Source organism: Tripterygium wilfordii, chromosome 2 (assembly GCF_013401445.1).
Source record: "Tripterygium wilfordii isolate XIE 37 chromosome 2, ASM1340144v1, whole genome shotgun sequence".
In the NCBI taxonomy this organism is placed as follows: Eukaryota; Viridiplantae; Streptophyta; class Magnoliopsida; order Celastrales; family Celastraceae; genus Tripterygium; species Tripterygium wilfordii.
The window spans coordinates 11,542,786-11,568,318 of record NC_052233.1 but is presented as its reverse complement, the minus strand read 5'-3'; the positions used below and the strand labels follow the sequence as shown (position 1 = coordinate 11,568,318).

The 25,533-nt window shown below is 37.7% G+C and overlaps 5 protein-coding genes and 1 pseudogene across 10 annotated transcripts; 4 read left to right on the top strand and 2 right to left on the bottom strand.

Annotated features, from left to right (window-relative positions):
• Nucleotides 1-25,515, top strand: part of LOC120012266 — a 33,586-nt pseudogene extending 8,071 nt beyond the window's left edge.
• On the bottom strand, nt 17-4,592 carry LOC120012291 (nuclear transport factor 2-like). Of its 4 annotated transcripts, XM_038863656.1 has the most exons (9): nt 4,441-4,592; nt 3,002-3,184; nt 2,466-2,760; nt 2,090-2,331; nt 1,846-2,005; nt 1,600-1,724; nt 1,414-1,479; nt 750-801; nt 17-514 (listed from the first exon to the last, which is right to left on the bottom strand). In XM_038863656.1, exons 2-9 carry the CDS (start codon nt 3,179-3,181, stop codon nt 273-275), a joined length of 1,362 nt encoding a protein of 453 aa, XP_038719584.1. In that variant the 5' UTR covers nt 3,182-3,184; nt 4,441-4,592; the 3' UTR covers nt 17-272. The 4 variants fall into 4 exon arrangements, with proteins under 4 accessions (XP_038719584.1, XP_038719570.1, XP_038719577.1 ...); XM_038863642.1 differs by lacking the exon at nt 4,441-4,592 and having other exon boundaries at nt 3,002-3,190; XM_038863649.1 differs by lacking the exon at nt 4,441-4,592 and having other exon boundaries at nt 1,600-1,721; nt 3,002-3,190.
• On the top strand, nt 5,264-10,948 carry LOC120012283 (cell division control protein 48 homolog B-like). Its single transcript, XM_038863631.1, has 12 exons — nt 5,264-5,531; nt 5,650-5,694; nt 6,047-6,102; nt 6,270-6,419; nt 6,870-6,977; nt 7,539-7,638; nt 7,818-8,102; nt 8,180-8,349; nt 9,178-9,306; nt 9,824-9,911; nt 10,018-10,095; nt 10,213-10,948. The coding sequence occupies exons 1-12, from the start codon at nt 5,373-5,375 to the stop codon at nt 10,669-10,671; spliced, it is 1,827 nt and encodes a 608-aa protein (XP_038719559.1). The 5' UTR covers nt 5,264-5,372; the 3' UTR covers nt 10,672-10,948.
• LOC120012313 (protein SPIRAL1-like 2) lies at nt 11,484-14,373 on the top strand. Of its 2 annotated transcripts, none has more exons than XM_038863676.1 (3): nt 11,484-11,640; nt 12,185-12,458; nt 14,081-14,373. In XM_038863676.1, exons 2-3 carry the CDS (start codon nt 12,195-12,197, stop codon nt 14,168-14,170), a joined length of 354 nt encoding a protein of 117 aa, XP_038719604.1. In that variant the 5' UTR covers nt 11,484-11,640; nt 12,185-12,194; the 3' UTR covers nt 14,171-14,373. The 2 variants fall into 2 exon arrangements, with proteins under 2 accessions (XP_038719604.1, XP_038719611.1); XM_038863683.1 differs by having other exon boundaries at nt 11,491-11,640; nt 12,182-12,458.
• Nucleotides 14,923-16,944, bottom strand: LOC120012327 (RNA polymerase II transcriptional coactivator KIWI-like). The gene is made up of 4 exons (XM_038863694.1): nt 16,691-16,944; nt 16,481-16,586; nt 15,297-15,319; nt 14,923-15,219 (listed from the first exon to the last, which is right to left on the bottom strand). The coding sequence occupies exons 1-4, from the start codon at nt 16,802-16,804 to the stop codon at nt 15,160-15,162; spliced, it is 303 nt and encodes a 100-aa protein (XP_038719622.1). The 5' UTR covers nt 16,805-16,944; the 3' UTR covers nt 14,923-15,159.
• On the top strand, nt 17,107-25,061 carry LOC120012275 (serine/threonine-protein kinase cst-1-like). Of its 2 annotated transcripts, XR_005471244.1 has the most exons (17): nt 17,107-17,962; nt 18,362-18,450; nt 18,535-18,642; nt 18,801-18,908; nt 19,240-19,330; nt 20,212-20,264; nt 21,254-21,316; nt 21,843-21,887; nt 22,020-22,055; nt 22,388-22,443; nt 22,849-22,930; nt 23,190-23,312; nt 23,413-23,500; nt 23,896-24,040; nt 24,292-24,517; nt 24,779-24,894; nt 24,976-25,061. XR_005471244.1 is itself a non-coding variant. In XM_038863620.1 (16 exons), exons 1-16 carry the CDS (start codon nt 17,170-17,172, stop codon nt 24,740-24,742), a joined length of 2,136 nt encoding a protein of 711 aa, XP_038719548.1. In that variant the 5' UTR covers nt 17,107-17,169; the 3' UTR covers nt 24,743-24,888. The 2 variants fall into 2 exon arrangements, 1 of the variants encoding a protein (XP_038719548.1); XM_038863620.1 differs by lacking the exon at nt 24,976-25,061 and having other exon boundaries at nt 24,713-24,888.
• Nucleotides 25,516-25,533: the final 18 nt, after the last annotated feature.

Below are 25,533 nucleotides of genomic sequence, written 5' to 3'. Positions count from 1 at the left end.
AAAAAAAAAAAAAAAAAAAAAAACAGCCATTCCATAAAAAGAATCCTTTAGATTTCCTTTCTTTAGAAATAACACTCATCACCTAGAGATTAACTCTAATACTTGTCTAAGAGGGCAAGCATTCTAATCCCTCCACCCTCCCCCCAAAAAAAAAACACTCTAATAAACGCAAAACTGAAGACAAAAAGATCAGACTTGGCAGAAGTTCCCTATAATCTTACGTCAATATGTTATTGCAGCGGGGAAAAAAAATTAATAATGAGAGCGGCAACCTACTTCATCCCACGTTGACCCTGGCCCGGGCCTTGACGGGAGACTCGTCCACCGTTCTGATAAACCTTCTGGTTAACATCTCCACTGCGTCCAGATGAGCCTCGACCTTGACCTGAAAGCCCACCCTCTTCAGCATCATTTCTCCCATAGCCACGGCCGCCACCAAAGTTCCCACGGTCCCTGAAATTGTTTCCTCGAAAATTATCCCGTCTGGGTGGGTACTTTCCGCCATCATTATCAGCTGAAAAACGGTCCACAATGGTTTAGAATTTGTTTCCAGTCAAATTATCTTGCATTATTAATTTCTTCTATAGGATTATCTAACAGAAGCAGCTGTTATTAGGAAGATGTAAACAATATACAGAACGGAAGCAAACAATGGCAGTTAAAAATTTTGCAATTTTGTAAACAAAATAAATAATTCTAACAGAATAAATTAGAATACTAAAGCAAAAGATAAACACGTTGAGACTTGCCTCGCTTTGCCTCAATAGGAGCTTTACGATCGCCTATTAAGATGGGAGAAGCCTGAAATAACAGGCAATGAATGTTATTATATCCAGCACCAAAGATGCTGTTAATTAAAGCTATAAGAAAAGAAAACACCAGAAGATTCAAAGTGTTGCCTATAAATAGGATTCGTTCAAAATTCCAGAGAATAATAAATTCACAAGATCACAAAAAGCCACCTATAGGACAATTTACTTAAAACACATTTGCCACTTTAAACTTTCCTGAAATTTTTTTTTCAATGCAGAATTTCCTGAACTTTGAAGTAACTCATGCAATCTCTTCGTATTAAATGTCTCAACCAAAGAAATAATATTCAGACAGTTTCACAAAGAGAAATAGTTTCTTCAAATCTCTATTTCCTGAGGTGTAACCATTGATGACAGCTCCAAGTGTGGAAGATAACTTTGTGCCATAAAAAAAATTAAAAAAAAAAAAGAAAAGTGTGGAAGATGAATGTTGTTAACTTTGAAATATTAATAAATTAAAAATGGCAAGGGCGAGGAGTCCAAATCATCTAGCTTCCCCCATGAAAGAAAATAAAACCAATAATTGCAGTTGTGCGCAAAGCATGACCTCAAAGTTGAACTGCTTAACAAACTGTCAACAGTGAGAGAAAAAATAAAATACCTCAAGAGCACTCTGAACAGAACTAGCAGATTCAAATTCTACAAAACCAAAACAGCTTCTTTGTTCCTGCATAAAGAAATCCATTAGAAAAAAAATGTAGATATTATGCCAAAAAACCTTTTTGACTTAAACCTCAATTTCTATCAAAAGCATTTTGTTTTTAAATGAACAGCATCTCATACAAACCCGATAGCTTCTGACTTGAATACCATCACGCTTAATGGCCCCAAATTTTTCAAAGACCTCTCTAAGCTGTTCGACTGTGGCATTCATGGGTAATTTTGCCACAAATATGGAATGACCCTTAGCTGCTAAGAAGAAGGAAAACATTGCAGACAAAATCAAAAAACATGAAATCTTTTGAATATTTTACCAGAATCCATCAACAAACATTCATGACTAAAAGGAGTAGCAAGAAACAAAGTCTCAGACCTGCATTAAAATTATTTCTCTCATTATTTTTTTCAGGGGCACTATTATTAACTGGCACCGATGTTTCAGGTGCTGCAGCAGTTACACGTGGCTGTTCCACAGGTTTTGCAGGCGGAACCCTCACATGGAATGGAGAAGCGTTACCCTTCAATGCATGTACCTGAACCAACCATAACAGTAATAAGTCAATTAACTGTGACGTTGATGCTCATAAGTCATAACACACCAACTGCCGTCTACTCACTATCGATGCATAAGTCTTTTTGGAACCATCCTCCAGGACAGTAGGAGCAGTTTTCTCAATGACTGGGAGGGTATCAACTAGACTCCTAACTACTTGCTCATCAGCAGGAGCAGCTATTTCCTCTAAGACTTCTCTATCTCCATTGGTCAGTGAATGGCCAACTTCTTCACTATTATTAGTATCCTCCTCCGCAATAGTAATTGAGTGATTTTGAGCAGGGGGATTGGGGACATGAACTGGTTCTGTAAACATAAGTAAACATTAAATCATTTGCAGAAGGATAAAAAAGAATACAACACCCATCCCCCAAGCAACATCAAAGATGAAAAGACCCGCAAAACACGAAAGAAAAACTCAAAAGCACATTAAATCCCACCAGAATCTGGAGTCAAAGGAGCAGTTGGAGCACCTTCTTCATCAACACTGTCAACTGTCACCACATCTCCTGGTTCCTTTGCCTCAACATATCTAAAGATATCATTCAGCACAACGAATCCATTTGCTTGCGGGGCCAGAAAGAAAGTCTGTGAAAATTGTTTTCTCGTATTGTCCTCTCCGGTGAAAAAACCAGTCACTAAAATAATCACCCCGCCATTATAAGAAGCTTGTGCATCAGCAGTCAATATCTCAACTCTGCTGTAGTCCATGGACATAATGAAATCATTGATGACCTGTTTCCATCAATAAACAGTGAAAAAACATTCATCGGCACATGAAACAAACTTGCACCATCACAGTTTAGGAGCTGACAATACAAACAAGTGATATCAATGACCAAACTTGTTGAAAATAAAATCATGTAGACCCAGAAGAACAAAACAATGAACCAACTATGGAGGAAAAAATAAATGCAATCATTAAACAACATCAGGAATTTGTGTACAGAAAGAAGACTAAATTTACGAAACTTACTTTCATGGATGTGACAGAGGTCATCTGACCATTGACTTCAGGCCTGCTAAGAACACTGGCTTCCTCGTAAAATTTGTGAGCCAGCTCAGGAGATTCAGACAGAACAGAATAATACTGCTGCACAAATGCATTCCCCACTACTTGTGGAGCGGGAGAAGAAGAATCTGCCTGAGTTTCCATGACCTGCATAAGAGGGAGGGAGAGTAATTTCAAGGCTGCATTAAAAAAAGTGATTACAAGGCATTAACAAATGCGGAAATGAATCACTACAAAAACTTGATGGATATATCAGTAAAAAGAGAATAGAAAATAAACACTAAAAGAAAACTAAGAATCTAAAACTAAACTCTTACAGCAATACAAATACCATATCAAGAAAACATAGCACCCCAAATCAAGCACTATCTATCAGAGAAACATGCTTTGGCGGCAAAAATAGAGTATTAATGCTCAATCATTTGTTTTTCTTTTAATGGAAAAGAATAATGCTCAACATTTAATAATATTGAATAAGATTAGGAATCACCAGAAACACAAGCAGACTCAAAGTACAACACACATTCCGCAGCAACTTCACAATATTAAAAGAGTGGCATATATTCCAACAAGTCCCCTATCTTTTGAATAATTTAGAATGGTTATAATCATCCAGCAGAGGCATAACATACAAGTCAAGCCACAAACTTTCAATTGACGAACTTCATCCAAATAAAAAAAAAACAATAATCAATTAAAATTAAACATGTATATTCTGACTTTGGATTAAGACAAACAGGTTATACACTATTACTTGATTGAGTCACAATCAGGAACGAAACACAAACACAAACACAAACACAAACACAAACACAGAAACAACACAATCAAAACCACACTCAAACTAGCTGATGCAAGACAAAAAGTCCAAAATATTAAGGAAAAAAACCTGCTTGCTCCACTATTACTTGATTGAGTCACAATCAGGAACGAAACACAAACACAGAAACAACACAATCAAAACCACACTCAAACTAGCTGATGCAAGACAAAAAAATTCCAAAATATTAAGGAAAAAAACCTGCTTGCTCCCCAACATACACTTAAAAATAGAGTGAATAGTGAATCCTTAAGATGCAAGTGACCTGAAGAGAGAATCTTTAACATAAAGTTTCGACTTTTAACAAAAAAATCACGGAGACAATTTCAATCTTCAAAGGAATAATCTAAAAAGCAATCGAGACAACCAGAAGATCATACAGTCATCGCCACGGTAGATCTAAAATACTTAAGTCACTAAACCACAAAAAGAAAACTCAAAGCCCAATGAATGCTTCAACAAAAGAGCTGTAAAAACAAAACCTGTCAGAACAAACGATCGATCTACCATCTATCATCAATCATCGAAAGCAAACTTTGAACAATAAATAGCGAATCGGAGTCAATGATTAATTGAAACCTACCTCTCTGCAGATTAATCAGAATCTCTCGCGGAGAGATTCACAGGGCCGCGGAACAGTACAGAGACGCACGCTCGCTACTTGAGACTTTAGAGAGAGTACAAGCGAGGCGGCTGTTTGGAGAATCTCTCAATAAATAGATTTTGTAATTATAATAGAGAATTTTCCCAAAAAAACCTGATCTGGATCTGATATGGCGCTGGTCCACACTATTTTTGGTATGGTTAAATCAGTAGATCATGGTCGATTTAAATTTGTTGAACCAGATTAAATAAGTTTGGATATAAATTATATGTCTGAAATCCAATTTCAAACATAAAATTTGTATCCTATTTAAAATCAGGTTTCAGTTCAAACACATAAACCTTGTTCGATTTATTTGTTGGACCCTAACTCGTATTAGATTATTATTCAATTTACTTGTTTGGACATTAACCCGTATTAATTTACTGTTCGATTTACTTGTTCTGGATTTAAATTAATTTGGGTTTAATCAATTAATTACGTCCAAAATTCAATCCGGAATAAAATCCGCACATGTAAATATTTTATAAACACATACTTTTGCCCGACTCATAACGGATTTTTTGCCACCTTAAATTTAAGGGTCATGGTAGATTGGTACATTGACCTCTTTTGTCCCTCCCGTGATGAAGCCATCAAATCTCAGCCGTAGAACCAAATAACCTAAAAGAACAACTGAATAAAAAATGTGTTTTCACTTTTATTTTTTCATGTGTTTTTTCTGATTTTGTTTATTTGGTGGCCAAATTATGAAATTTATTTTCGTAAATAAGAAAACTAAAAAAAAAATTTAAAAATCGAAGACCGGTAATCTGATTATTTGAGTATTTGTGCCGCCGGTGAATGGAGGTTACATAAACCCTGGAGAAACTCTCTGCTCTGTTCCTTGGGGCTCTCTGGTCTCGGCTTCAATGGAAAGCTGCGGCAGCGTTATCGGTGACAACAAGAATGAGATTCAATGGAGCGCTGAGGAAGCCGTCGCTGGAAACGCAAAAGCACTCGAAGCTCTCAGAGAACTCATCACCTTCCCTCTTCTCTATTCGAAGGAGGCACAGAAACTACATCTCAAAGTATAACAAAGACTTCTTCTTTATTAATTATCCGGTTATGCTTCTATTTCGTTGATGATTGTTGTTGCGCAATTACTTTGGAATTGAGTTTGCTAATGGTGGTTTTTACTTTTGTCAGTGGCCGCGAGGCCTGCTTCTGTACGGTCCACCGGGCACTGGCAAGGTATTGAACTCTCTGAACTAATGATTTTGGTATTTTCTCTCCTTGACAACCACTGTTTGTTTTAGTTTCGATATTTTAGCAATTTATGTCCTTTTACTGTGACAGTGGATTAATAGCTTCTGTGATTGAATTTCCGAGTTGATTTTCTCTTTGTTGTTTGTGGAAGCTCTAGTTCTTTTGGGTTCATCGATTAATAATTAGTACGGTAAAATAAAAGAACAGTTGAAAAGTTGCTTACTTAGTTATTTATCTATTATTTAGTTCATATGTTTTTCTTGTCATTCTTTTTCCTCTGGATTCTATTGATGGAATTTGATCACATATCTTGTTATGACATTTTTCGTATTGCCAGACAAGCTTGGTTCGGGCAGTTGTTCGTGAATGTGGGGCACATTTAACCATTATCAGGTTCCGCATTCCTTTGTGTCTGAATGTCGTTGCTTTTATTCTTAGTCTTCCTGGTGATACTGAGCGTCGTGAGCTATATATTATCCTTTTTCCATTTTTGTCGAACTCTGCTGAGTTGATTCTGGATTTTTGCTTTCTGTTTTGTTTTTTCATGGTATGTATTCCAGTCCGCACACTGTTCACAGAGCACATGCAGGAGAAAGTGAGAGGATTCTTCGGGAGGCTTTTTCAGAGGCAGAATCTTATGCAATATCAGGCAGGCCATCAGTTGTCTTTATTGATGAAATAGATGCACTATGTCCACACCGTAATTCTAGGTGCGGAACTAACTGTGATATTTAATAGACTATAGTGTATCTTGAGTACTTGACCTTAGACCTTATTCTCTATCTTAACCTATTGATATCTTTTCCACTAGAAACTAAGACTTTATCTGAGTGTCCAAAAAGCTCATGTTTTACTCTTACTCCAATAGATGCTCTATGTCCAACTCTTATTCTCATCCCATTTGTGTGCCCACTTGCCCATGGAGGGGCTCATGAATTGCAAATGTGATGTTCACTAGCCTCGGTTTTTCTTAAAAAAGATTCACAGCAATCTGAAATATGCCAAAATGGCTGACTTGCTTACTATTGTTGATGATCTGCATTGTTCTACATATATATCCTAGATTTATAGAAGTTCATATGTTTCTTTTTGGTTTGTCATCTTGATTAGGTTAAGGTATATGTGACACTATATAATTTTATGTTATACTTCAAATGCAGACGAGAGCAAGATGTTCGTGTGGCCTCTCAGCTCTTTATGTTGATGGATGGCAGTAAGCATGCATCTACATCTGTTCCACAAGTTGTTGTGGTTGCCTCAACTAACAGGTTGACATCTTACTGGCATTTTTTAGTCCTCAATTTATTAGATAGTAGTTGGAAAACTTTGGTTTGTTACATCAACGTGTATGGGATTTATGATTTTTTTTAAAATTTTTTATTTAAGTACGAGCTTTATGAGAATAGGAATCTATAGTCTGGATTCCAGTCATCCTATTTGAAGCTTTCCTGCAGTATCTACGAAAGTGATGTTACATTGCTGGGTACACCATGTTGCTGCTGGCAATCATCCCAAATTAACTTTAGGATGGTTTTTTTTTTCTGCTTTCTGTTCTTTGATTCCCGCTTGATATTTTTGTGGGCATACTGCTTTACTTGTTGTGTTGCAACCATTTTGTTTCTTCTTTCTTGCTGAAGTTTTATCCTGCTTATATCTCTTCCTTATATGCCTACTTGCCTAGGTAATCATAGAGCTGCTTGATCTTAATTATAATTTAACTTCTATAGGTTTATTTGGCATTTGCAAGATAACTATAAATGTGCCATTCAGAATTATCCTTCTATTGTCTATTTGATTATGTTTTCGGCTTATCATTTTCCCCTTGCAAGAGTGGATGCAATTGACCCTGCACTAAGAAGGTCGGGGCGTTTCGATGCTGAAGTAGAAGTTACTACACCTACTGAAGAGGAGCGGCTTCAAATCCTCAAGGTAAAGATTATTTGAAATTATTTTGCAGTTGATGGGATCATTTACTTAGGTATCTATCGGTCTTTATGTTGAGCTGCTAAGGTTTTTCATCTCAAATACTGTTTACCCCGTTTTATTTGATTGACTGAAGGTGATGATATGCTGCAAACCCATAATGTTTTTTGTCAACTGTTGTTCAGCTTTACACTAGAAAGGTCCCTATGGATCCAAATGTTAATTTGCAAGCCATAGCTTCATCTTGCAATGGGTATGTTGGTGCTGATTTGGAAGCTTTATGTCGTGAGGCTGCCATGTCTGCCGCTAGGAGGGCATCAGATGGTAATGAAAATGCTGGTGTTCTTAGCTTATCAATGGGAGACTGGAAGCACGCCAGATGTGTGGTTGGCCCCAGCATAACAAGGGGTCTAATTGTTGAAATTCCCAAGGTTTCTTGGGAAGATATTGGAGGACTAAGAGATTTAAAGGTCTGTAGCTCATCATATTCACTTTACATTGAAATTCTCTCCAGAGTCAAATCATGAAATGCTCTTTATGTGGGCAGAAAAAGCTGCAACAAGTAGTTGAATGGCCTATTAAACATTCTGCTGCATTCTCAAGGCTAGGAATATCACCCATTCAAGGAGTTCTTCTGCATGGGCCTCCAGGATGTTCAAAAACAACCCTTGCGAAGGCTGCTGCTCATGCTGCCCAAGCTTCTTTTTTCTCATTGAGGTTTGATTCTATTTTCATGTTTCGACTGGGAATCAGTACACTCATTATATTGATATTGGCTTTTTGTGGGAAATTTATGATTTGTGAGTCGAAAAATGGGATTAAATTCCAATCAAAACATGATGCTTGTACTCCATAGAGGCTGTTTGTGGAATGCATGATTTTAGTTGTAATTATATTGTAACGCTGAAAGTCAACTCATGTTTCAGTTTATCTGTGCTCTAATTTGAAAAAAAAATTACATCTTACAAACTTGAAGTCCTATCAAAAGCTTCTAATAAGTTGCAAACACTGGGTTCAATACCATCAGAGAACCAGAAACTTAGCGTGTTAAACCAACTATCTCAAAACTTTCCCGTAGAACCCTTCTATTTCTTTACATATAATAATTTGCTTCAAAGTTGCCTCATCTGTAAGCTGTAAATAACTATTGAAATCAACATCTGAAGAATCCTTCGTAAGGGGATTATCTGCTACACTTATCATGCAGTATAGTTTGTCAAAAGATTTTCTGCTGCTCTCCTAAAAGGGTCAAGACTGGACAAACTATTTTAAATGCATATATACATGCATACTTTTGTACACGCACGCAAAAACATAAGCACATAACAAAATAGTGCAAAAGAACACAAAATTCTTCTCAAGCTGACCTATGTAGCCACCTTGAAATTGCTTGGAAGACGAAGAGTTTTTCACCTTGACATCCATGTGAACTCTAGTAACTTCTCAAGTACCTTCTTGACTACTTGATCGCAACCTTTTGTCGGTTTTTTTTTACCGTTGTTATTATAGTTGTATGTGGTTTAAGAACTTATACCTGTAAATCAGTGGTGCAGAATTGTATTCAATGTATGTCGGAGAGGGTGAAGCATTATTGCGTAACACATTTCAGAGAGCACAACTAGCAGCACCAAGCATAATATTCTTTGACGAGGCTGACGTTGTTGCTTCCAAGCGGTTAGTGTGCTACCTCTATGTTCTCAGATACTCCATATTACGAATGAAGAGTAAAAATGAGCATAAAATTTACTATCGATATGATTCCCTTTTGGGGTTTGCTACAAATGTAAAATATTATCAATTCGGAGGACCTTCATGGTATTATTTAGAATACTCGATAGAGAGAAGTATCTACCTCTTAATATTGTCCCACTGGTAATGAAAGGGGATTCTGCACCAGCTGTAAACTTGTAGGTCTTGGGTTCAAATATTGTCTAACGTAACTTCGATTTTACTGATACCAGCATCTTACGAGTGGTGGCTAATATCCATGGTTTACCTCTAAATGATCTCTACTTGAGAACTTATCGTGGGCACATCTTGAAATGATAAAACATATTCTCATCCTCTTAAAATGGAATTTGTGGTTCATATTTTTTTCACAGATTGTTTTTATAGACTGCATCAACTCTACCAACAAATATCCATGCAGAAGTTCTAACTCGTAAATGCTTTGCCTTTCCTTTATGGGTAGGGGTGGGAAATCAAGCAGCAACATTACAGTTGGAGAGAGGCTTCTATCTACTTTGCTGACTGAAATGGATGGTCTGGAACAGGCTAAGGTAATTATTGCTTTTATATACTTTTTGTTCATCTATCTGAGAAAATTAGCACGAGAAACCAGAGATACTCTTAATCTACATTCATGTGTGCTATTCATTTTTTCAGGGAATTCTTATACTGGCGGCTACAAATCGCCCTCATGCAATTGATGCTGCACTTATGCGTCCTGGGCGCTTTGATCTGGTACTAATTTTTGTTCTCAGTGGGGTTGTTGGTCATGATTAGTGTTGTTCACTTGTCATCTGATTTTAGAAATGGTAAAATTTTAAATGTGTTTTGAAAACTGGGTCTCTCCACCAGGTGCTTTATGTGCCCCCGCCTGATCTAGAAGCTCGATATGAGATACTTCTTGTTCACACACGTAACATGAAAATAGGCGAAGATGTTGATCTAAGAAGAGTAGCAGAAGATACCGAGCTCTTCACAGGGGCTGAGCTGGAGGGTCTATGTCGGGAAGCTGGAATTGTAGCTTTGCGAGAAGATATGTCTGCAGTTTCTGTACGTAATCGCCATTTCCAGACAGTAAAGGAGTCACTAAAACCAGCATTAACAAAAGCCGACCTTGACTCATATTCATCATTTATGAAGACGAAATCTTCGACATCATCTAGCCTGGTCAAATCCTTTTCCAAAGAGGAAGATAAACTCAAAAAACACTTGCTGGCTCCAGGTTTCTTGGTGAAAATTGGTGTTATGTGCATTGTAGCTCTTCTTGCTACAAAATATCTTTCCCTTGGACATTATGTACCGGCTACTTGAAATAGTAATCATCCATCTTGATGTAAAAATGAGCTTGTCATTGTAGGTGATTCTTTACTGTGGCACCTTGTTTGCTGTCATTGTAGGTGCAAATTCTGCATTAGATTATTACGTATTGTGTTAAAAGTGTTTGTTAGCATTATTTGGTCAAAATCAACCAGTCATTGAGGAACATGTGCATGCATATGCCATTGCTCCCAATGTGTTCCAATGCCCATGTATATGCTTACCATAACAACCTACAAGGTAATATGAGAATCTGTAGTTTCTTGTTTTTTTTTTATTATACTTGAGTGCAAGTGAACAAGTGACTATATGGCAGATGACTCTGGCTTGTTGTGATCTAAGAAGTCTGAACATATATTGTATACTCTGGCAATTTTGGGTTATTATTATTACATCTGTGACCAAAATAATTAAACAGTAATCACAACTTATAGTCCATTAATTTATAATATTCCAACAAAAAAAGTATTCCAATAGTGATATTCTAATAGTGAATCTTTGAATTGTGTAGAGTCAGAAGGGACTGAATCCAATTCCCACTCGAAGTAATATTCTCATGATAACGTGTTGGGTTTTGGTTCAATTTATTCTATCATCATGTGAAAAACTTTTGTACACGAAGGGTTGACAGTCCAAATTTAGGCCTAAATCAGATATTCAAATGATAAATTTGCGACCTCCCGTTGTCATTTAATTCAATTTATTATGTCATTGTATGAAAAATTTTTGTGCACATAGATCTTAACGGTCGAGTTTAAATCGTTAGAGAGATGTCAGGTGCTTTTCGGTTAAAAAGAGAACAACAGTGATTTTGGTCGCGGTCTCTGTTTGCATCTAATAATATACGTGCTTATCCATTTAACTCCCACATTTCACTCGCTCTTCACTTGCTCTGGGTCTGCTCTCTTCGTTTCCTCTTCCGTGCAACCACCCCTCCGCCAGATCTGATCCGGATTTGTTCAGGTATCCATCTCTTACACCCCTAGCCCTAGATCTTTGCTTCTACTCCTACCTTTGAAGCGCTGTTTTTATGATGCTTAATTTTTCTTTCTTTGTGAATTTGCAAAAGTGTAAGTAGTCGCAATAGTACTGCAATTACATGCTCTATCCTTTTTCGGATCTGTTTTTGAATTTAGACCGTGGAAAACATTTCATTAAGATACTTCTTTGGTTGATGCTTTTAAGCGCAACTGTTTGGTTTAATTTGTTGCGATGATTAGTTTTGTGCTTACGGCAAGAAATGCAGCACTTTAGATGTCATGGCGTTATATGTGAGAGTGAGATTCAATTTTTGTATTGCATGTGTAGAGTAAGAAACCATGGTTAATTTTTTTATTTGAGCTTCTATATCTTGATAGCATGAACTCTTATTTTGAGAAGTCCATTTAGCTGTTCTATTTTTTGTGATTTTGTTTTCTGAGCTTCGAATTCCTTTTGAAAATACCCACAATATGATTATTCATCTTCTTGGATAAAAAAGCCTTATTGTTCTTATTTGTTTAAGAAGTGTGAAAAGCATGGGCCGTGGAGTTAGCAGTGGTGGAGGGCAGAGTTCACTGGGATATCTTTTTGGCAGTGGAGAGGCACCAAAAGCGGCCACTGAAAACCCCCAACCGGCTGTAAATGAAGGGCAGGCTGTAAACAATGGGCCTCCTTCCAAGCCTGCTGCTGCTCCTTCTAAACCAGTAGATGCTGCTACGCAGATCCCAGCTGGTATCAACAGTATTTCTTCAAACAACTATATGCGGGCTGATGGTCAAAACACTGGCAACTTCCTCACGGTACAACTGTCCATGATTGCTTATGCTAGTTTCCGTTTGTTGTTTGCATAAGGTTCACATTAGTTGCTAATACAATATGGAGATGCTATTAGGAATAATTTGCCCAGTTTTCTGGTAGTTTCTTCTTCTTCTTCTTCTTCTTCTTTGAATAAAGTATTGGACTTAAAAGAATTACATATGGTCTCATATTGGTTGTTAGAAATAGATGGTGAGCTATCACTATCAGTTGAAGCTCTCAGTTTCGTGAATTTGCTTGCTTGTTCCTTGTTGTAGGTGATATGAAGACTAAATATGTTTTTTTTCCCCTCCAGAAGACTGAGTATGGTTAACAATGTCATCCCCCAACTACCCCCACCCTTTCCTTCCCCCATAGACATTGGAATGCTTATAAAGTCAATAATTTCTTGTCGATGGTTTTTTTTTCTTAAGAATTAAGGAAGTTGTGGATGGAAGGAGAAATTCAAAAAATTGGGAGAAATCTCTAGATGTGCGAGGGAATAAAAAGAAGGTGACTGCTCTGTAAATTATGAATTCTGATTGGGAAAGGGAAGGGTGCGGAAGGGGGGGTAAAAAGAATGTGATTGCTCTGTAAATTCTCACTTGCATGTAATATATGGGGTTGTGCTAGGGGAGAAAGTGGTTGGAGGAGGGTCAGTATCTCTATTTTGAACTGGAAATGTTGGAGGATTTGACCTTTTCTCCTTTTCTTCATTCTTTTATTTTTCAATTGAATCGCCGCTTATCTCTGTTGCATCCTTGTTCTTCCATTCCCTCCATTCCTATTTGTTGTCCGATGATAGGTAGTTGATAAGAGAGCTGATCTGGTCAGAAAATGTTTCGGATTAACCACATTAAGTTGACTAAGTTTACTTTAGCACCAATCTCTCTCCTCTCTCTCAAGTACACAGGTTGTAGTGTTTCATCACACTTATTAAAAGAGTAGGTTTGACTGTAAGAAACCAAATACAGCTTCAGATACTTCATTAAGGAAGCATTATTCAATGGGATGCCTAGTGGGGTAGGAAGGACCAACTTCCTTACTTTGCTTCTCTATCATGTTGCTGTCGCTGTAGAATGCATTGCCGTTAGGTTTCCTTTGCGCTGTTTCTTTTTATTTGTGTCTTCTTTAACCATTTTTTTTTCTCTCCTTAACCATATATTGTGTGTTGTTTGAAATACGTTGTTTTTAAAATGTGTTTGGATGACATCATAAATTATAAGTTACAAATGCTAATTTGTGAATTTGGTGACATAACTCTTAATTGCTTCGCAGAAGATGCTTTACTATAGGAGTTCAACCAGCACAATCTGATTTGAACTCTCGTGAATTGTGATAACTTTACATTTCAAAATGTTTTTAGTTAAAAGGTGCAGCTAAAAAATAGAACAGTTGAAACTGCAATTTTCCAGAGAAGTTTAATGGGAAACTCAAGCTTGAATGATGGTTATTTATGTAATGCCTCCTCTACTCGGTCTAAGTTTCTAACAATCTATTTACAATTTTGTTTGCTTACTTTTCATTAACCATTCATGCAAGTTGTTTGTTCATTTGAATTTTTTTTAATTTTTTTATCATTATGCTCCAATATGTTTAATGACTCGAACTTTCTTGCTTTATCTAGGATCGACCATCAACCAAGGTCCATTCTGCTCCTGGTGGTGGATCTTCTCTAGGTTACCTCTTTGGTAACGGTGGTGGCTTTGCTAACTGACATTTTCTGTTATCTCAAGAATGAAATCATATCTTTGTAATGGAAGTACCGGTTAATGATTTTTGTTGAACATGACGGTCGTAAGAGGCAATGTCTTCGTCTTTGATATCAACAATGTAAACTTGTTGCATCATCTGGTGTAATATATGGTTGTGGTGTTGATGGTTTGGATTTTATTCAATCGCAAAGTTATATTTTCCTAATGCATAGTTCTGTTTTACCTTATTATGGACATGTTTGCTGATTTTTTTTTTGGCTGATGATGTAATCCACTGAAAGCATAGTCCATTGGACTCCACCCCCAATGGTATGGACTTTGGTGGACTCTACCTGAATGGTACGGACTCTATCTTTATAATGGATAATGCTTGAGACCCCTAATAAAGTGACCCCAAAAGACTCTCATTTAATGTGAAGGGATTGGATGTGAAGTAGGTTTTATGTGTGTTTTTAATCAATGATTATTTTAATGTCACATAGATCTGAAAGACTTTTGGGTTCAAATTTTAAGGGTTTCTAACATTATCCCTTTATAAAAAACTCACGGACCACATGCGATATTCATAAATCACATGGCCGGTTTAGAGTCGGTATGAAAATAATGCCAAATCAAGGATGTATCGTTATGCTGATGTTGATCCACTGACTGAGGTGGTTATGCTTTATCTAGCACTGAACAGAATGACACTCCCAAGACCAAAACCAAAACCAAAACCAATCACCCACAACAATTTACCTTTGCAGAACCAAGACAGAACAAAGACAAATAAGATTTCACTAACCCATTGATGTAGCACTATTTTCATAAGTAAGAGAGGGTGTCATATACAAAATGAGGAAGTTTTGGGTCCAAAATCTGGAGATGATTCCATATATAACAGAAATGCATCCACCAACTTCCATTTTAGTTCCCAGCAACCAAATACAACAAAAGTACTGTATGCTTCTACTTCATTCAGTAGTATAAACAGCATCACAGGACCACCGTTCTAAGATGACTCTGCAAGTGCCTTGTCGATTTCCTCTACATGATTCCGAAGTACATTCCACTACACAGAAAGGAAAATGATAAGCAATTGTCTCAATAACCATTGCGGCAAACATAATGTTATTATAACACACATACCTGTTCCATATTGAGTGAGATACCTGGAAAATGCAAACATATCTGGGTCAGGTTACAGATATTACATGGAAACTTAACTCTTACTTTGCTACTGCAAATACCAAATATACCGAACATACCACACAATTGCCAGATAATGCCTTATTTGCAAATCATTAAAAGATGGAATAGCAACCATTAAAAAGAAGATACATTGAAGGGAAAGCAACTTGCCAAGTACGTCTTTCGTGAAGTCTTATTGGTGTTGCCAAAAGCACACAATTGAAGCACAAAGCACACACGAGCAACAAGAAGCACATTTTCATCTTAACAGAGAGGTACACTAAAAGGCGTGCATCTCACGCAAGCATTTGAAATTCGCTCAAATGCAAAGTGCATGCTCATTTAGGGATTGGAATATGCTGCTATCTGCAGCACACACACATAGCATTCTTCAGCAAAAGGTTCAACACAGAAATGATTAACCATTTATCACCATACAATTTAGAGAAGTCTTGAACCCACGGTAACAATTCAAGTGAGGAAAATATATAAAGGCTGCAACAAGATATTCGGGCTTCAATCCACTTGCACTGATGGAGTGTGGATTAGGTTTATCATCAATCCACTTAGTGCTCACACAATAGCTTCGGCAAATTTCCCAACTAGAAAATGTTATTTGACCTCACCCAACTTTACCAAACAAGAAACAATAACATATGGCCCCAACATAAGTTATTTAGAACGGTATTGCCAATTTGGTAAGTATCGTACAATTCCTCTTTTGCCAAGTACCAGTGAGCCACTTCATGTTCAAAATGCCTTCAACTGCCCCAATATGACAGTAAATTGATTACGCTAGCAGCCCTCAATCCAAATTACTTGTGCACATTCAGAAGTACTCCTTGGCCAAGTTAAATATTCCATAGTTGCTGGCTTCATTTGGCCAAGAAAATGACAAATTAGAGGGGACATTCCTCTGTAAAAGTCTACTCACAGCCAAACCTCACCAAAACACAAGCAATTGACAACCCTAGAACTTACAAGAATTTTCACAAACCTATCTTAACAAGGAAACCACATTGATTTACAAAGACAATACAATCCAGTATCATGTACTTACAAATGAAACCAAGACTCAAAGAGTAAACCCTAGAATAAAGATATAAACACAAACCAGTAAGAGAAGGCAATAAGATACAAACCTTTCTTGCCAGGAAATTGCTTGCCATCTTTGATATAGAACTCGCGGATATCGATCCACACTTTCCCTTGCCAGTTCCTCACAGACACTCTCCTATTCTTCGATATCTGTACAAAAGAACACAATAATCACATTACAACTACAATCGAATAAATCCTAATAAACACACAAATTCGCGTTAATATACATACATGTAGTCAAAATCACCTACCTCGCAAACAACAACGTCATCGGATTCATCGGATGACTGAACCTTTGAAATCTTCTTCCGCGTATCGTCCGATGCGTAACCCTCGTCCTTCCTCTTTCCTCTGAACGATGACATCTAGCTCTTCTGGAGGAATAAATTGGTTACTTTGCTTGACAATGTTCCAATTCGGCCGGACAACTCGACTGCGGTTGACGCGGGGGGCAAACCGGGGATGTACAAGGAGCTGGAAGAAGATGAGGATGTAGAAGAACTCACTCGACTGGCTCCTTGGGCCTTGTACAGTTGAGGCCCAAAACATGATTGCGCTTAAAAATTTTAACTCTGGGCTTTCTTGACGTGGGCTCTACCTAAGGCGGTCCAGGATTGGGGCCCACAGCCCCTTGACATGACAAGTTCCCTTATTTCCATTCCAGGTGGGCAAATTTTCACATGCTCAGCAACGGCCACACTCGAGCTGAAGCTCGTTCTACTGTGGTGGAATGGATCGCCCGCCAACTTCTAGCCGGACCCGAAGACCCGCAACCAAATCCGAACTCTACTCCACAGTTGTGATCCACGACGACGACGAAGACGAAGAAGAATATGTTTCTGAAGCCGAACAAAGAACCTTTCGAAACGCATTCTCTCGCGACAAAGACGATGACAACATCTACGCCACGACAATATTCAAAGGAGACTCTCGGAACGACATCGAAAACGTGGAGGAAGAAGATGATTCCCTTCCTCCCCTTCTTAAACGTCTTCCGAAGGACTTTGGTGGAGGTTCTCTCCTTGATGACGACTACGACGACGCTGGTGATTTCGGCACCATGATCGTCAAAACTGACCGCGGACGCAATCGCAGTTACGGTAAAAACCTTTCTCCATCTTCGTTTTCTCCATCATCAATGGCGGGATTGAGGAGGCCTTTTGACTTGCCGTACGCCACGAAGGACGGTGGTGATGATGACAGTGGTGAAGGAGATGGCTTTGGGACATTTTTGGTGAGATCTACATTAAAGGCGAGCGAGAGAGAGTCGGTGAGCGAGACTGTTGTGACGAGGACCGGTGGTGGTGGTGGTTCGACAATGGGAATGGCGGTGGCGAGTATGCAGGCGATGGGAGAGTATGGGTTTGGGAGGCGGCAGAGAAAGACGAGTAACTCATCCTCTTCGCAGGGAGATGACGCGAAGCAGAAGCAACAGTTGACAAGTAAGGTGTCTTCCAGTTCAATTCCAGAGAGTATCACGAGGGAAGATCCTACCACTAAGTACGAATTGCTCAATGAACTTGGTGAGTTTCTTTTTCGTGTGCCGTCTTATTAGTTTGCTGAACTTGAGTTGATTGACGCATACTCGAGTCAGAATTTATCTTGCGGATTTTTATTATGTTTGACTGGATTTTCAGGCTTCATACCAAGTGAAGATTACTTTGCAGCGTAAATTGTTTTCCTGAAAAAGTTAACTATTAGCTCTCTCCTTTTTTCTCATATAGTTGAGTTATATTGGCTGCAAGAAATATTGTTTGTTTATGAAGACGTTTGTTTAGAGAGTGGATTTTAGTCTACTTTCTTAGCCATACAAAGTTTATTCGAATTTAGAATTTGTTTTTCGGAAGTGCTCAGGTAAGTAAGCTGCAATTTGCGTATCTTTCTGATGTTGCTACTTCTGAGTATGATCTTTGTTGTGGCAGGGAAAGGATCCTATGGGTCCGTTTACAAGGCTAGAGACATAAGAACTTCAGAGATGGTGGCTGTTAAAATAATACCTCTATGTGAAGGGGTGAGACTTCATTTCTCGTCGTTTTATTGAGTCATCGGATTGGTTGAATTACTGTTAACGAGTGCAGCTGTTCTTGGTATCCAGGAGGACGGATATGAAGAAATTCGTGGTGAGATAGAGATGTTGCAGCAGTGCAGTCATCCTAATGTTGTCCGCTACCTTGGAAGCTACCAGGGGGAAGAATATCTTTGGGTAGGGCCTAAAGTATTCATTGTGATTAGTGATTACATCACTTCAAAAAACTAGCTCAATAAATTTAAATATGTAGGTTTCATTCTTGTAACTATTTTCCTTCATTCATACTTCTTTATTTGTGGTTGGTTGGATGAAAATATTCTTTGCCGTGGCAGATAGTGATGGAGTACTGTGGAGGTGGAAGTGTTGCTGACTTGATGTACGTTACTGAAGAGCCTTTAGAGGAATCTCAAATAGCCTATGTCTGTCTGGAAGCTTTGAAGGTATGATCGAATACAATTTGTGCTGGTGTGGAAAATGAATTAATTGGTTGCCTATTACATGAAGGTATGGTTGTCCTTTTGCTTTGTTGCTTGTATTTTGTCTTGAGAAAGCCGCTTACAACAAGCAGCAACTTTCTTCTTTCATTCTATAAGTACGATATCCTGTTTGCATTGAGAAAAATGAAAACTAAAGAAATATGAGACCAGTATGTGTGTGTGCTTTAATCATGTATGAGCATGTATGCTTTGCTCTACAGTCAAAGCTGATCGTGATTGATGATCTGTGTTATGCTAGTTAGGTTATCGGACTAACAACTGTATTTTTCTGCAGGGACTAGCGTATTTGCATACAATTTTCAAGGTTCATAGAGATATAAAGGGTGGCAATATCTTGCTAACTGAACAAGGGGAAGTTAAGCTGGGTGAGTACATATCATCATGCATCTTATGCTGGCCATATATGGTTTTATCTAAACGTAACCAAGAAACTCCTTGTACGTGAAACCTACTGCTTAGTGATGATGAAGCCAATAATGGAGCCCATTTTCTGAATATATTGCTACCTCAAAGTAAGGATGAACCTTAACCTAGTGGTAGAGTAGCTTCATTTTAGCCTTGGTAACGTATTCAAACTACAAAAACATCCTATATGCAATTTGGGTGTTGGGCTGTTATCGTATTCCCTTTCTTGACCTTGCCACAATTGTGGAACCCTGTGCACTGATGTTTCCATGTTTCTTGGAACCTGAAGGAAGTTAAGATTTGAGCTCTTCCAAAGATTTTTCTTCAAAGTTTTGTGTATAAATGCTTTGAAATTTTTTTAAGACCCGTTTGGGTTAGCTTTTGGACACCCAAAGTGTTTTTAATCTTTTTTAATCCTTTTTGAATTTTAATAAACAAAATTTAAAGGTGGCCAAAGGTTTTTTTTTCCTTTTACTTACTCTCCCCTGTAGTTGCAACAGAGTACACAGGAGCTTCTTTTCCTGACAATATTTTTGAATTAATGATGAAATTTACGAAAAAAGAAGCATGCATGTTGAGTCCAAAAGCTTACCATTTCTCCATAAATAAGTTCTGCTCCGCTGGGTGTTTTGGTAAAATAGTATACTTTTACAAGGTATGTCTTATTGTAGCTTAAATGTGATGTTCATCACATACTTGTCACAAAAGATTTTTGAAAAATTTTTAGACCTTATTGCTCTGCTTGGGGTTCTTGCGAGGGTAAGGGGCGTTTCCAGATGCTTTAACCTTGACAGAATGAATATCTTCAAATGTAGTGTTATCTTAATGATGATGTGGGCAGGTGACTTTGGGGTTGCTGCTCAACTTACAAGGACCATGTCAAAGCGCAATACAGTATGTTATTTGCCCAACTAATTTATAGCCTTTATGCTTTTAACCCTTTTGTAAAGCAAAAGTTGCAGTGAACGCATTTAAAGTTTCTAGGTACCGCTCTCAATATCTGGATATGCTACCAGTGCTTTGGTATATTAAATAAATATCTGGTATTATGCTTAGAGTATTTGATATCCTTGGTTGCACTTGGTTGGTGCCTTCATAGTGTAATCTTCTTGGTTCATAAGAAAAAAAGGATCACAAGTGCCTATCCAATTTTAAATGCATGAGATGATATGATACATGGTAAAGTATATAGGCCTAGCAGTTCTATTGAAGAATACAAGATGGAATAGTTAGGGGCTAGTCTTTTATTAACAAAGTTAATAGAGGATATCTGTTGCATATTCACTGTGAAGTTGGAGGGAGATGGGATACTCACTGTGAAAAGCTACTTCAGAGTAACTAGCCAAACATTGAATACCTTTTGATTTGCATTGAAGGGGCACTCATGTGCATCTCTGTGTATTGTTTTATCCTCTTATCTGTGCTTTTGTCTTTTAAGGCTTAAGTTTGCAAATAGGTATGTGTATGAATGTATTATAAATGGGCTCCAAGAAGCTGGCATTGGACACACCTAAACGATTATTATATCTGTTACACCAAAAATAAGTTTTCATCCTTATCCTTCTTACATGCAACAGTAAACCGAGAACCTAGTGAGTCACCCAATTTATCTTTTGGTAGCTCAAAAGGATTCTGTGTGCCTCAAAAACATTAGTGTTCCTCTCTCTCTCTCTCTCTCTCTCTGTCTCTCCAAAGGTTCCGTAGAATGGCTGGAAGGATTGTAGAAATTACAATTTTGTTGTCTTGTACATCTGCACCATTATATTCATCCTTCCCGATGTCATTTATATGTGTATGATACCGATAAGTGTTTTCCTCATTGTTTAAAAAAATATATTGGTGTTCTGTTGGCACATATGTTACTGCGCAAATTTTGTTTGCAGTTCATAGGCACTCCACATTGGATGTCTCCAGAAGTTATACGAGAAAGTCGTTATGATGGGAAGGTATGTCTCCGTCTGTCTTCATAGATGTGATGTTTTTAAATTTTAATTATCTCATTCTTTCATTCTACAATAGAATTAGGCAATGAAATTTCCATAACCAAGTAGATGTGGGTTTACGTACATGGTGTATAAAAGTTGCAATTTTCATGAGGGTGCATAAATTTGTCTCATATGCCCATGGTTTGATCCATTGGAAAAGTTTGTGAATATATTCTTGATTCAATATTGTTAAAGGTCTACAGTTCGATCCTAAGCAGTGGCAACAAGGCCTCGTAACCAATTTCTGGAATGTGGGTGTAAAGTTATGTATTTTGCCCTCTTCGGACTTCTTATTTGAGGCTGGGATCCTTGTGAACTAGCTTGTTTTCTCTTTTTATCGGAAGCCACACTGCCCTAAACCCTTCTGGGTTAATTGATATGCTTATGGGTTAGATTTCTTAGGCTATTAATATCCTTGACATATCATTGCTAATAAAATTATTAGTTTCACAAACCTTTTGGTACAATTTTGATATTCCCAATACAGGTTGACGTATGGGCTCTTGGTGTGTCTGCAATTGAGATGGCTGAGGTATTTTTATTCAGTGCCTCTAGGTCCTTTGAACATCCAGTCCGCTGTTCATTCATCACTATCTTGTCACTTGTAGAAGTTTTTTATTCTGATGTTGCTTGCTGTTGTTTTTTCTTTTTATTTTTTTTTCAGGGCCTTCCTCCCAGAGCAACGGTGCACCCAATGAGAGTGAGTGCTTTAAGTTAAGGCATTTTTTTTTTTGTTCATTTGGTTACTAGTAAGTGCTCTCTGCAATGTTGAAATGATGTTAATTAAAATGAGCTTTAGTGGCAATTAATGAATTTTATGATAGAAAGGTGTCAAGAGTTTGGGAGATGAGCCTCCTAGGTGATATAACGTTTACATTTTGTATGAGTTCTATGTCTAGTTGTATGATGACACTTCTATGCTCATGTTATTCTCAGTGTAAAAAATTTGTATATCAATGCCTAGTAGCTACTTAAGCACTTTCTATGTTTTATGGAATATTGGCTTCATCTGACATTTATTGTACCTGTTAGGTTTTGTTCATGATATCCGATGAGCCAGCTCCAATGCTTGAGGATAAGGAAAAATGGTTTGTTTATCTTTTTCCCTCGTTTGCCACCACATTTTCTAGTAGATGGTGGACTGCTTAGATGTTGGACTGCTTAAACTTTAAAGGACAAAGGAAATAAGTTAATAAACCTTTTAACCACTGCCCCTATTTACATTTGCACGATGAACCTATTGTAGGGATTGTTGATTCTCGAAATACTGTTACATGAATGATCAATTTTCCAAGTTTATATTTTTCTAAGTTTAGGTCAGCTACTCTGAAGGAAGCTTCCAGAAGACTAAATTATCTCTGTTTCTTTACAGTTTAGCTTGACATGTTTGGATACTTCTTTCTTGCTAATATTTATAGCATGTTTTGCTCATGTCTTATATGCATAAAATGTTGCCTCTCTAAGATCAGATTTTTTTGGTTTCCTTTTTGCAGGTCCCTTGTGTTTCATGATTTTGTTGCGAAGTGCCTTACGAAAGAACCACGTCTACGACCTACTGCGGCAGAGATGCTCAAGGTTTGTTAGCCTATTCAAACATGAAAATCCTGCATTTTGAGGAACTTCGAGTGCACAAACTTTTATGCTTTATTAGACATTATTATTCCTAAAGGAAACTCTTTTGAAATGACACCAACTTAAAGGCTTTTTTTTTAATGCTTGTTAAGTGATTCAGTAGTCCTTTCATCTTCTATTCATATTTTAATTCGTACTAGACGTTTTTATTTTGCTGAATTCCAATATTTGAAATTATAACTTCAAAGTGGTCTATGTGTAGCACAAATTTATTGAAAAATGCAAAAATGGAGCCTCTGCTATGTTGCCGAAGATTGAAAAGGCTAGGCAAACTAGGGCCTCAATGGTTCTGGAAGCTCAAATTCTAGCCCCACCTGAATCAGAGGTTAGTACGAAAGATTTCTCCCTTCCTATCCGAGGACTCTCTTTCCTCCCCCAACCCCTTTTCTCTAACCCAACCACAAGTAACTTTCCTCTGCTTACAGCTATTATCTGAACAGACACTAGTAGATCCGAAATTGAATGAGGATTATGGAGATACGGTTCCATCAAGGCCTCTAGTGCCTGGAGAAGGTATGCATGATTCCTTGTGTTATTTTCTTGTAATCTGGATAGGATTCTTTAGGGCATAAAATAAGGTATTCTACCATAAAAGGCGACTTAAGCATTGAGAAGATGATGTATAACATAACAGTGAAATTATTTCTCACCTATGATTTGTGTGATAATACAATTTTTTGTTGACCAAGAAATGATAAAAGAGAACATTGTTTGTCATCCTTCTTTTAATGAAGGACTGTAATCATTTTAGTGGGAATGCTAATGTCAGTTTTCACCTTGAGTTCTATTTGGCTACCAAGATGACTCTGTGCATGCCTGTTTTCTTATGAAATATTCGTCTTTGGAGCAGAGAAAAAAGAATTGCTTTACTTTATGCCTTTCTGATTTGTCTGATCTATGTTTAATAGGAGGTGACTTTGGGACTGTTATTCATGATGGACATGCTACAGATGAAACAGCCTCTCGATCTCAGTTTTCCAATGCTAAGGAGCCCTCACCTGTTCTGCATGTTGAAGGACCTTCTGGATTCGGATGCAAATCAGCTGATTCCCAGTAATTTCCTCAGTTATTTTCTTGTGATGTTCGTGTATGGATCTTTTTCCATCTGTTTGGTTAAAGAGGTTAAAAAAAAAAGAAATTCCGAATACTTGGTAGAATTTTTGGCACAGGTGAATGTTGCCAGATATTGGAAACTTGCTCAATTGGGTCATTGTCATTGTTTACTTTGGCATATGATGCTCATTGTAATCAACTTAAGCCAATAAAATAAGAATTTCAGCTAATTATTGCGATAATTCTTTCAGGCTTGATAATACTGGAGCCATTGCTGTAAACACCGTTTTGGTTGGAGAACAACATCCGGTTGCGCAGACCATACAGGCAACTTCTCGTCCATTATCTGGCTCACCTCAGCAGATTCTGAAGGAGGATAGCATTTCTAAATCACAAGTTGGAAGTGGTAATAACATGACCGCTGGCACCTTGAAGAAGGAAACTGTCAATCGAAAAGCTTTTGCACTGCAGGACAAGGTTATTTTCATTAATCGTACATTCACCTCAAATAATTAGCATTGATGTATTATGCTATTCAAATTGTTCTAAAACTGCCCAAGACAATGTTGCTATAGCTTTTCAATTAAGTATTTTATTTGGTGAAACTTGTGATGGATAGACTTCTGCTCACTTGGACCTTGTTGTTTTTGCAGCTTTGCTCCATATATGCAGCTGGTAACACTGTACCCATTCCATTCTTGAGGGCAACTGATATATCCCCCATTGCTCTTTTGTCAGACAACGTGCTTGGAGGCATGCAGCAAGACAATAGTGGAACAATAGCCTCGGAAGCATTACAGGAGCTTTTTAGTGGCGATGGGCAGTCCAGAAAGGGCCGAAGAGGACAAAATGAGGTTAGCTTATTGTTTTACTCTCTGTATGTGTGTGTGTATCAACCATTTATTTTGGTTTCTTGTCCGTTTGGCATTTTGCAGATTCCTCTCCCTCAAAGTGTTTACAACAGACTTACTTCAAGCTCTACATTATTGAATCTGGCACAGGCTTTAGCTCACCATAAAACGTAAGACTTAGAAGTTAATTTGTTGCGTTTCCTTTTTTTAGCATTTTACTTGTAAATGGCCCGAAACTAATATGCATTATATTGTCCAGGCACGTCGTCGCAGAATTCATTTATTTTTTTTTTGTATCTGAGTTAAGGGTCTTAATCTTAACATTATGGGGGACTCCAGACTTGATTAGATGTGGCTACATTTCATAGTACGCTGTACATGGTCTTCCCCCACCTTTTTTTTCTTCAAATTAGCATAAGTATGCCTTTTCAACCCTGCGCTTTGGTTCTATTGCAGATGTTATGAAGAGATGCCGCTCCAGGAGTTACAAGCAACACAAGAGGAACAGACCATTCAAAATCTCTGTGATACGCTTCGGACCATTCTTCGCTTGTAGGAACAGACCAATGGCATGTATATTAACGGATGATATATATTTTATTAAAACTAAAAAATTTGTATTTTTTGGGCATTTTTTGCGCA